Source organism: Carlito syrichta, unplaced genomic scaffold (assembly GCF_000164805.1).
Source record: "Carlito syrichta isolate Samal-C Ts95f unplaced genomic scaffold, Tarsius_syrichta-2.0.1 Scaffold316282, whole genome shotgun sequence".
NCBI classification, from domain to species: Eukaryota; Metazoa; Chordata; class Mammalia; order Primates; family Tarsiidae; genus Carlito; species Carlito syrichta.
Genome location: NW_007260378.1, coordinates 922,362 through 934,785, shown reverse-complemented (window position 1 = coordinate 934,785; position 12,424 = coordinate 922,362). Strand labels below are relative to the sequence as shown.

The 12,424-nt window shown below is 33.0% G+C and overlaps 1 protein-coding gene across 1 annotated transcript in view; it reads right to left on the bottom strand.

Moving 5' to 3' along the window:
- COL11A1 (collagen type XI alpha 1 chain) overlaps positions 1-12,424 on the bottom strand; it is a gene marked incomplete at its 3' end in the record, with an annotated part of 207,355 nt that overhangs the window by 53,011 nt on the left and 141,920 nt on the right. The window contains exons 39-41 of the mRNA XM_008074045.1: positions 11,342-11,449; positions 10,840-10,929; positions 10,518-10,571 (exon numbers count right to left, since the gene is read on the bottom strand). Of these exons, the coding sequence (XP_008072236.1) occupies positions 10,518-10,571; positions 10,840-10,929; positions 11,342-11,449 (252 nt within the window). The remainder of the gene's footprint in view (positions 1-10,517; positions 10,572-10,839; positions 10,930-11,341; positions 11,450-12,424) is intronic.

The following is a 12,424-nucleotide window of genomic DNA, read 5'->3' as shown; positions in this document are numbered from 1 at the left end:
CTCAACCTTCTGGACTCTAGTGATCCTTCTACCTCTGCCTTCCAAGTAGCTGGAACTACAGGCGTGTGCCACCCAGCTAATTTTTTAGTTTATTGTAGAGACGAGGTCTCGTCAAGTTGCCCAAGCTGGTCTTGAACCCCTGGGTTCATACAATCCTCTCACCTCTGCATCCCAAAGTGCTGGGACTACAGGCTTGAAACACTGCACTTGGCTAAATATTTATTTCTTATATTTGCTGAACTATGAAATAGTTTGGGTTAATGCATCATTTCAAGAATATATTCATTTTTGATCATCCTAGAAAAATACACACACTCAGAATGATTTTTTTTTTTTACTTTTTATTGTAGCCTTTCACTGCAATCATTATTTTCTCCTAAAATATCTTATCTCCCATTGTCCCTCTAGCACAATATGCTCACTTTTACCTCTGAATATTTGCTGACATTTATTATCTGACTTGGAAATTCTTTAGTATTTTCCTATATTCTTGAAGTTCCAGACATTCTTTAGGTCTAGGTCAATAATCATCTTTCAAAAAAACTGTATTTCTCTTAGAATTAGTAGCAGAAGATTCCTTCAAAGTATTCCTTAAACAGTACCCTAATTTTATTTTAGTTCCCTAAGTTCTCCACTATTATTTTTAGAATGAGTTAATGTAGCACTTGGCCCTAAATTTCATGTGGCAAATATCTCCATGCTGTCTTCATTTATATCCTCAAAGAATATAATACATATTTACTGTATGTATTAAGTAACCATAATGTATTTATCCTTTTATAAAGTATGTGAACATGTTGGCTATGATTAAAATGTACTCATGCAGTCAACAGAAATTTTCAGAAATTTGCAGGAAGACATTAACTGAATGTGTATTTCCCCTGGAAGATGTGATATCAAAATTAAACGCAATATACATTACCTTAACTGGATGCATTAAGCAAAAGTCATGAGTTTTTGTTACATGAAAATAGCTCATGGCTTTTACTTAAGAAAAGAATGCATGTTAAATTTATAGCAAAGTATAATTATTATTGTAAAATCAAAATAATTCAAATAATTATTTTACTGTATCTTAAGCAGAGAATGCTTATTTGAATCTACAGCAATGTGTATAGTTGGTAGATATCATGTTATTTTTTATTACAAAGCTCAACTATTTTAATTTCTCCCTTGGAGCATTCATAAGATTAAATTTCAGATTGCCATCTTGCTTGTGGAAACTGCATAAAAATTAATAACAAGACTATATCGCTTTTCTGTAGTTAAAATATTGTTCATGATCTTGTCACAGCTCATAAACTTTGAAACAATGGATGAAAACAAGAGGAGACTTTTTCAATGTATATTTGTGCCCTAAAGTACAACTATAATTTCCTTTTCTATTAGTTATTTTAGACATTTCATAAGCATAGATATTTGTAATAACAGCATGCTCTGTGCTGATTTTATTTTATACATCTATAAATGAAAAGTGAAAATTTTTGATGGTATCTAGTGATTAAACAAATGACAACATATTTGCTATATATTTAAATACTCTCAAGCTATCTTTAAAGGAATAAGCCTTATGTATCCTTTAATACCAGTAGAATCACTGGATAAGTTCTGTTTTTTCAATATGAAAATCTAAGTTCAATATTAAAAGAAGGCCTCATTTACTCATTCAACATTTCTTGTGACACTTGACTATGAAAACATAGCATGCCATGGTAGCAGCCAGTTCCATGAAATTCACATAGTAGAGAATATTTTTTTTCCCCATAAAAAGTAGGCATCTATAATGGCAATAACTTTTGCATTGCTGTATAGCTGGCTATAGTATAGAACAGAGGACTCTATAATTCGTCGATAAACAAACAATTATATTGTCCATGAGTGTTTAGTTTTACATTTGGTTAAATGGATGATGATCAGTTTCACAAAGGTAGAGATTTTTGCTTGTTTTTGTTTTTTCTTTCCACTGATCTTCAACACTTGGGGTAGTAACTGGCACATAGCAGGCCCTAAATAAATGGGGAGCTGAATGTGTGATCTTTCCCTTTCCAGCACTGGAACTACTAGCTTTCTGATCCTGAGCAAACTATGACTCACTTTTCTTGCCCATAAAATAGAGACAGAAATAACTTGTCATTAGGTTTTTGTGATGTTTTATCTGATACCTCGAAAGTTCTTTGAACAACGCCTGTCAAAGTATGAATGTAATAGATATTAGAGGACTATACATGAAAATCATGTATTTCAAAAATAAATACAAAATTTCAAATAGTTGTACAGGGAAAATTTTATAGAAGAGAAAACTAAGATCCAAAATGTATACATAATGCATACTGTTAAAAGGAGGGTAGAGCTTTTTCCACATAACATGGTACCATTAATCCTCACTTAAACTATTTGTGTACCCATCTCTGAACACCAAATCAAAAGTTCTTAACTGCAAAAAACTCCAAGAAGTGGCTACTAGATTATAGAAATAGTTTTTCTTAATTTGTGATTTAAATAACAAGAGAAATATGGTCAATTCAGTTTTTCAAAGGCAACAGTATGAGTTGCATTACATGAATTATAATGATGATAACATCATAAATATTCTGTTATTTTGATATTATTAGATAGTAACAAATACAGGAAACGTGCAATTTTTTCCTTTTTCAGTTGGAAAGTAAACATGAAAAGACTTTCAAAAAGGAGGAATTTTGCCATTTAGTAACCTTTCCTTTTATGTTAACTTTATTCCTTCTTCTAGTCCTTCCCTTAAACTCTACTGTACTTTTCTCTAAAATGTAGAATGGTCAAGAAACAAGAGGCCAGAACCTCAGTCTGTATTCCCTAAGCAACGAGAATAAGATTTATTTCTCTAACCCTTCACACACATGAGAACACCAAATAAATATTTTATCAGTTACTTTCTCTGAATGTTTTATATTCTGAGGAGCATTTGTAAAGTAAATGGAAGTGGAAAACAGACAAATCATCTCATCAGCATTCAGTTAAAATGCAGCCCACTGGAGAGAAAAAAAAGCAGCATAAACACAAAAAAGTTCCTATGAACCAGAACTACACAACTAGATGGCAAAAATATGTCTGCCTCTGTCTTTTTAAGGCCAAGTTGACCTTCAGGACAAACTAACAATGAGGTAATTCCACTCTTTAGATGACATATATTTCAGATCACACAAGCTAAAAATTCAGATGAAATATCAAGAGTTACCAGAATTTAAAACATAAACCCTCAGAGATCAAATCCAAGTCCTGCAATACCTCCAGCTTTGATCATTGGTTCCCACCACCATCTCTATATTTAGCTCAACCCTAGTAGGATATAATAATAGCCCACTGAGCTCTGCCTGGGTCAAATGGAGAAAAGTGCTTTATGTTAACAAGTATAGAATATGATCCAATATGTCAGTAGCTGCTATCCTCCTAAAACCTTGCCCATTCTCTTGTTTGAAGACTAAGTAAAAGCCAATAAAAAGAAGGTTCTCAGTAGTAGGATGCAGAAGAAAGAATAAAATAAATAGGAATTATGGCAGCAAGGGCATATAAACTTTTAAAAAAGGGAGGACAGGAAGAAATAGTACCTAAAGAGGCTAACAGCATCACAATCCTTAGGGGATGGTCACGAAGGAGCAGTCTTAGAAAAGGCACAAAGATTGCTGCATTGTACAATTGTGAAATATTAGACACCTACTAGGCAGCAGCCATTTATCTGGTCCTATTCATATACTTTTTCCATATTAATTCCCACCATTCCCGGGGGTGGCGTGGAAGAAATGTTCTTGTAAAGATAGAAGGCTGTTATTAAACACACACTATATCAGTCTTTGCCTCGTTTTTTAGAGAAACAACTTTTGGTAGTGAGATGGTTTCATATCAGAAAGAATGTCTGTAGAAGTGATTGCTCAAGGAGAGACTCTTTCTTGATTTTGTTTTATGAAAATATAGGTGGTAGGTGAAAACTGAGAATAGGAAGCATAGTCATATTTGGATATAAGGTGCGTTTATCTAAATAGAAAACATTTCTGTTCAATGCGCATAAAAAGGCTCACTGCCTTCCTTTGGTGGTGTACAATCCCTTGCTGCTTTCTGTCTTGTGTGTGCATCAGGGCAACCACTTAGTGGGTAAAACTCCTGAGATCAGAAGACATGTCTGTGCCTTGATTGGTATCTATTACCAGCTTTTGGATATAACATCATGCATATAGTGAATACTTAGGTTTTTGTCAGACTTAAAAAGCCCAAAGTCACAGCACTCTGTTGGCATAATTTTGCTTGTCTTAAGTGGTAATACTACAAAATGTTTCTCAATATATATTTACTATGAGGAGCAAGACCTTTTGAGAAACACAAGCTTGAAACACCAATTCTTTATTAAGAGGATCAAAACAATGACAAGCACAAGACTAAATTTAGTACATACACCAAATGGCTTTTCTTGGATATAACTGACTTTTGTTTTTAGCTCCAACTTAAACATTAATTCTTTTAGGCAAAATCATTGTTCTCATTATTTATTATGTTGTTTTATTTATTCCATATCTGTCTTCCTCAGTAAACAGTGAGCTTTTTGCTGCAAAGTCCATTTTATAAATCTATATAACTTCAGTTTAATGGATTGTCTGGTATGTTCAGATATTTATTTCTTTATGGTCTTTTCACGAGAAAAAACTTAAAGCAGCTTACAGAGTGTGCATAAAATATAAGAGGATATAAATAAGAAATAGACAAGCAAGAAAAACAGGTAAGCAAATAACTTTTTATTGGCCTAAAATGGAGCCAATAATATTCATAATTTAAACAATGCATAATATAGACTGACACTTTCCCAGCTGTAGGTCATGATCCAGTGATGGGTTAGGAGATTAGTTAAATGTGTCCTGTTCGGTATTTACAACTGACTAGAATAAAATATAATGGACAATATTAAAGTACATCATATGTACTTTTTATAATAAATTGTGTTTAAAACATTACAGAAATAGTCACAAAGCATTATCTTCTGTATTATGTTTCAATTTTGACTCCAAGATTTCTGTATCCCAAAGAAAAAAGAGAATTCTAAGTTTCATAATCCATAGTTACTAAAAAAAAGAAAAAGTTCAGTGCTTAAAAAAAAAAAACACAAAATGGTAAAAAGAAAATTCTATAAAACCCTTAATTGAAAAAAAAGCCAAATAATTCTAAAGCCATGATTAACAAGAGATTTCTTCTAAGAATGTTCATAAAAAGGACCCTGCATTAAGAAATAGCCTATATCCTCACACAGTTCCTTTTGGTTGACATGTTTTACACTTCATAGTTTCTCCAAACATAAATAAATGACATCACACTTAAATCTAGCAGAGTTCAATAAATCCACCTCTGTAGTGTGTCATATCAACACGATGCAAATGGACTGGTCTAAATTTTTTTTAATGACTAAATGGATTATGTTCCTGGCTAAGTGGAGTATAAATAAAGAAAATAGAATCCAAATATATTTATAAATGAATAAATAAATGGATACATGAATGGATGAGCAAGTATTAAATATATTATTCTTTTTATGGGTTAGAACATATAGAAAGGACATAGTGTATATGGTGCATAATAGAGACATATACAAACTTTCAAATATCACTGTGACCAATGACTGTTAATTGATTAAAGCGCTGGTTAAGGTTTTTAGTTCATCGGTATTCTGTGCAGTGAAGGAATTAATTATTTCTCTAGTAACCCAAGAATATACAGCACAACTACATTTTTATGAGTTATATCTTAGGAGAAATAAACTAAGGATTCAATAGTACATAGAACACATCTATAGTCATTAAAGATTCAACCTGTACAGTATCTTAAGCAGTTTAATCTTTGATTCATTCAGAATAAGTAAAGTTATAGTGAACCTACAGGAATATTAAACCCCAGGTAGTTGTAAGAGTCGCTATCTTGGTTTTGTCAAAATTATTCTCAGGGGTATAGGAGGATCCAGAGCACTTGAAAAAAAGCCACCAGGGAAAGCAAAAAGAACTTAGTTAAGCAGATTGTTACAGAGTCACAGATCTACATACCTGGAAATGAGTTTACAGAAAGTGCTATCATGGATTTTGTCTTCAATAATTTGGGCAATCTGTTTACCTTCTCCATGTTTCAAATCTTTTTTCTTTAAAAGTTAAATGATAAAAACAAAATGATGCCAATATCTGCCATGGCAATTTTCAAGATTCAGGGTAATAAATACAAGGTGTCTAGCGTAAGAGTTGAGAAAAGAAATAGTATAATTTCACTACATTTTTTCTGTTTCCTTTAGACTTCATATTCTTTACACAAATTCTCTTCCTCAGAGAACCCATTAATTTATTTTTATCTATCTATCTATCTATCTATCTATCTATCTATCTACCTACCTTATCTATCTATCTGAGTTGGGGGTCTCACTCTGCTGCCCAGGCTAGAGTACAGTGACACTACCATGGCTCACAGCAGCCTCTAGCTCCTGGTTTCAAGTGATCCTCTCACCTCAGCCTACCAAAGTGCTGGGATTACAGACACAAGCCACCATGCCTGGCCTGTCACTTTATTATTATTTTTTCTTAATAAGTTTAGCTAATGAATATCTTATCTTCTCTGTAATTTTTTGTGAAACTGTGTTTGTGAACTCTGTCTCATACTTACCATTACTTGGTCAATATCTCAAAGGTAAAGTTAACATGAAGTGATATACACGTATCCATTATAAAATCAAGGAGTTCCATAGGACATTCTTTTGCCTTTACTCCTTATGATTCAGAATTTCATCATTTCTCACTAGCTGACCACATATTTCCCTTTGATATTAGGCTGTCACCTTTTAAACCAAAATCACAAAATATAACTTATCTTTCTTGCCAAAGAAACCACTACCTATTATTTCTTTGTAAAAATATTGATTGCAAATTAACTTCATAGTAAGTCTTAAAGCTCAAAAAATAAGAATTAACATGAACTATTTTTCTGATAAGTTACAGTTTACATCTCGAAAACCAACCGTTTTTGGTTTCAATTTTTGTCATTCGGAATAAAAAAATTTCAAAATCAAAATTTCACATGCATGTAATTGCTTTAAATAGAGTAAACTGAGGCTTGCTCAGCATTTTATGGCATCGGCGATTTTATCATGAACCTCTTTAACTACATATTGCAGCAATTACAGCAATAAGAATGAGAAACTAAAGAAATGTGGATAGTGCCTTTCCTTTTCATGAATGCTTCTCCAACAACTTTGAGGAATAATTTTAATTGGTTGATACTTGCATATGTATTTATTATGTATAATTTAATAAATTATGTATTAGATTATATACTAACATATAGTATTTATTATAAGAAAAGAATATTAAGACTATTAATTGAGAATGGGATATTAATTCCATGTAAACTCACAGCAAGCATCTATTGGGTATTTCTATTAGTAAAATATGAAAGCCTTTTAAAATATTTTGTGACTGCAAAGAGGTTTTGAGTTTGTGTGTGTGAATGCTTGTGTTTTTTGTTTGTTATTGTTCTTGATGAGGTAAAAAAAAGTTCTAGATCTAGAAAACATCATTAAACTGTCATCCCTTCAAAGACATTAACTTGAGGTCATCGTTCAGGTGTCATCTTTCCTCACTGCTCATCTCCAATCTTAGTAATATACACAACTATCCCGCCTCCCTGTGTGTGTTACATCTACTCTGTCCTTCCATTTCCCAGCCTACTGATGGGCTCACTCTTCTATTGCGACATTACTCACAGAGCTTTCGTGATAGTCTCTCTTGTTTCTGTTGTATCACTGATGATAGATTTGATTTCCTAAAACTTTACGCAACTTTTTTACTCAACTTGCTTCATAAACTTCAAATCATCAGATGACTACAATTTGCCATTTTATAGCTTCAATATTCAGAAGATATATTTTTGATTTTGCTTTACAATATGTAAAATAAGAGTGCCTGTTTCCTAGCAAAAATTCAACACATTTTTAGTTCTCCCCAACCCTGTTTCACGTGGGTAAAACCAGATATTCCTTAAACACCACACCCCTTTTCGAACATTTTCTTACTTTTAAGTAATTTTTGTAATCTTCTGCACTTCATGAAGCCAAATTCAAGGGCAACCTCTTACACGACCTTTCACCCTAATTTATTCTTTCTTCCCTACCCCTTCACAGAATTAACAGTTATTGTTTGCATGCCATTAGGCATTTAATCAACAACCAACTTATAGTACTATTTAGTCTTTGGTATGTTTTCAAAACTGCTTATCCTATTTCAAGTCAAAGGATAGCTACTATGGTGCTCTATTGTATACAGCAAAGTAAGTAGTAATCATCCAACAAATAATTGTTGAAATTAACTAAATAAATAATGCTAGATTTTATATTATATTTGCTATGATTCTATATGTAACTATAGGATTTTGAATTCATATCTTGAAAAATTATCTCCTAGACATATTACACACCCTACAAATACATTGCTATCAACTGTCCCAAACATCTGGAATAGCTTACTTAAAACAATTTAATTCTTATAGTCATGGATCAATTACCATTGATCTTAAAAAATCATTTATTCCTAAAATAAGATCTCTTTAGAATTAAAAGGTCTGGTTAAATGAATTTCATTGCATTGAAATTTTTGAAGATTCTATGTACAAATAAGAACTTCTGTTGTTTTAGTCATCTGTTGTTTCTGCTAATGCTGTCACTACAAACATATGAGGATTTTTTAAAAATTTCTACATAATGTCATGAATTCCATGAGAAGTTTAATACAGTTTCTGAAATATCTTATTTTCCTTAAAATAAATCTTTATCACATGTTCATAGCTATCTAAATCATTGTGATATGACATGTGAATGATGTACAGATTTAGTATAATGCTAATCAATATAAAAATGTTATGGTTGCTGTGTTCTCAGCATTGGGCTTTGCTATTCAAACTGTACTTTAATGTCACAATTTATGACAATTCAAATAGGTTGATATGGGATAATTACTGTGTGTCTGGCACTGTCTTGTGAACATAATCAAAATAATACAGGAAACTAGCAGCTTAATAAAGAGACAACCAGTTACACTCCAATATAATTTCTAAATTCTAAAACAGAAGACATAACAAAGAGCACAAAGGTGTGAGAAATTTTACTAACATATGAAATGGGGGTAAACTATCCAAAGATGATTGTAGGGAGATTTAATATTTAAGCTTTATCTCTATGAATGAGTAGGATTTTTAGCAATTAAGGAAAGAACAAATGGTATTCATTGGAAGAAGAGTCAAGTGTACAGTAAAATCTTTTCAAAACAAAAAAGATCATGGTGCTTTGAGATGCAAAAAGAAATTCAATGCATTAAATTGTGTGGAATTAAAGGGGAAGCATAAAGGAAAATAAGATAGATTATAGTGATTGGGAACAAGGTGTGAAGATGATTTGTTGGCCAGGATAAAATATTTGGTTTCTGAAGGCAACTTGGAGCTGTGAGAGATGTATAAGAAATGGCATAGGTAAGGATGTACATTAAACTGTTACTTTATAAGCAAAACTGACTGAGGAAAGTAAAAAAAAATAAGAGAGTTACGGAGCTAGGCTAACACATTATTAGTCACGGAGAGAAAGAATGAGTCTGAAAAAAGATGGTGGTAGTGGAAACTAAGAATAAGAGACAAGTAAAATATTTTGGAGGTTGAATATACATATTTTAACATTTTTGGGGAGGAAGCTGAGAGGGGCTTTAAGGCAACTTACAGCTTATTAGGTTTGTGAAATAAGATAATGAGAAGAGACACTAAATATGGCACTTTTCAGTGAACTTTTCAGAGTACTAGATGAAGGTGAATTTATAGAAAAATGAAAGGTATAGTCAATTGTTTTTTGAGAGATCGAAAAATATCTCAAGAAAAAAAAGATGAGGTCAAAATCTGATATTTACTCGTTTAGCAATTACTTCATAATGTTAACTGACTAAAGCCATCTTGATACTACATAAAATGGATAGCACATATTTCACGCCTATGGGATGTTTTTATGTCATTGACAAATTCAAGTCTCATCAAGTACTTAGAAGCAAACAAATTAAGTACGTTTTATAATCAATGCATGGTAGAATATAATGCATACAAAATAAATCAAATCATATTTTATGGGTAATTTTTAAATGAGAGAGAAGAAATGAGCTACATTTTTCAAACTACAGCCTCTCCAGGATTTCTATGACCATGAGTTTCTATTGCTCATAATTATGATTTATTTTCTTGTGAACTGTAAGAAGCAAGACAGCTCCTTTTACCTCCTGACAACAGCAGAAGCAAATATTCCCAATCATCCAAACCCTTCTGTTTCTGCACTCATTAGCACATGCAATTAGTAGAAACCAGGTATTGACCGATTTGATTGACATGTGTTTATTTTCTCTTCCACACACTGTGGAATCACAGCATGAGAGTCATGAAAGAGAAGCAGTCATTTGCAAGCATGATAGCATGATAGCTTGGCTATTTCTTATCATCATACTTACAACTGGACCTGGTGGGCCCTGGGGACCTTCTCCTCCTTTTAGTCCTGGTGCACCCTGGGAAAAGTTTAAAAAAAAAAAAAGAAAGGAAGGAAAGAAAATGAATCAATGCGAATTGAGTATAAATAGGAAGAAATGTTTAATTGATAAAATGAGGATGTCAGGAAAAGTTTTTAGACATAAATACATACATAAATGATAATAAAATGCATATGTTGACAGATATCCCATTAATTACTCATGATTCTTTAATTTAGCTATGAGAAAAATGCTACCTATAAGCAAATGTATTCATATATTTTATCTACATATATGTTAATGATACCTGAGCTCCAGGAAGACCTCTTTCACCTGGGAAACCTCGTAGTCCTGCTGGTCCATCTTTCCCTGAGATACCCTGAGGACCTGGGTCACCCTAAAGAATATAACATACAGCCATCATTAGAGAGTCATTGTTACACGTATTTCTACAAAATTATGATTACCTCTCACCTACTGAAAGTAAAACTTAAATGTCACTGAATGATGTAAATATTGTATGGAATGCCATATACATTAAAATGAACTAACCACTCCCTTCACATAAGGGCATATATAAATTAATGATTTTATGGTCAATGGAGTGAATTGATCTCATGTAATTGTCCAGTAATGTCTTCAATTACAATAAACATACACTAAATATTTTTCTGACATATGTTCTGACTTTCATTTAAATACTATGTCAAAAATGCAAAGTATCTGTGGACAAGTGGTGAGAAGTACAGTGAACGGTAAAGGGAAATTTTGAGCCCTTTAAAGGGAATACTTTCTGGCACATACTGTACCTTTGCACCTTCTTTTCCAGCAGCACCAGGAAGACCTTGCTCACCAGGAGGGCCGGGAGGGCCAGGATGCCCACGTTCACCTATCGGGCCAGTCTCACCAGTGGGTCCCTAAATTATATAAACGAAATCAATGTTAGATTGCTCTTTTATTTTTGACAATAATAACACAAGTTCAAAATAAATATTTTTCTCTTTTTACAGAAGTTCATTATTCTCATGATGTTGTACACAGCATGTCACATAAAGCCCTGAAAGTGGCATGTCTGGGAGGAGTCGAAACTATTACATGTAATCTTGGTTAGAACGAGAGCATAGAAGGGAAATACACAGATAAAGTTCAAAGATATGTGTTCTTGGCTTAAAACCAGAATTACTGCACAGTGAGGCCAGTCTGACTATTGTTACAACTATGGTTTTTAACTACAGTTTCATCCCATTTCTCCTTTTTGTATAAGGTGTCAAACCAGCTTAGAAAGAAGAGGCATAGGCACCACACTGGTAGCTACTCAATGAATCACTGCTTGAAAATAAGCCTAAGTCCCAGAGAACCCAAACAACCAAAGTGGTTCTCCCTGGAATTTCCATGGACGGAAAACCAACCTGCTGTTCATCTATATTCATTGGACAAAGCCTAGGGACTTTGGCAGGGGTCCTGAAGGCATGAGTTTGGGTCGGCAGTTCCTCCTGGCCAAAGGCTATAACAAATAGCCAGCTGCCTTAAATTGCAGCAAATGCCAAAGTGAAAAATATCAGGTCATTTACGTGTTCCCTGAGTGGTACTGTTTTGTGGTGTTAGAATATAATAAGCTCTCAGGTATAAAGAGAGAATGGTGATCAGTTGCTCTCTCTAAACTTACGATAAAGCAAAATGAAAGACTTCAGTTAAAGATACATAAAGGGAAAATTTCCAGATGCTAAAGTTGTTTAACACTGAAATGTGTTACTGAAGTTGCTTATGGAACATCATTCCCTGCTATTTTTCTAAAAATGTGACATATCCCTACCTTTTGGTCTTAGATAATGAACACAGCTGCCCCATTTCTGAATGTACATTTCTTTTTTTTTTTTTTTTTTTTGAGTTGG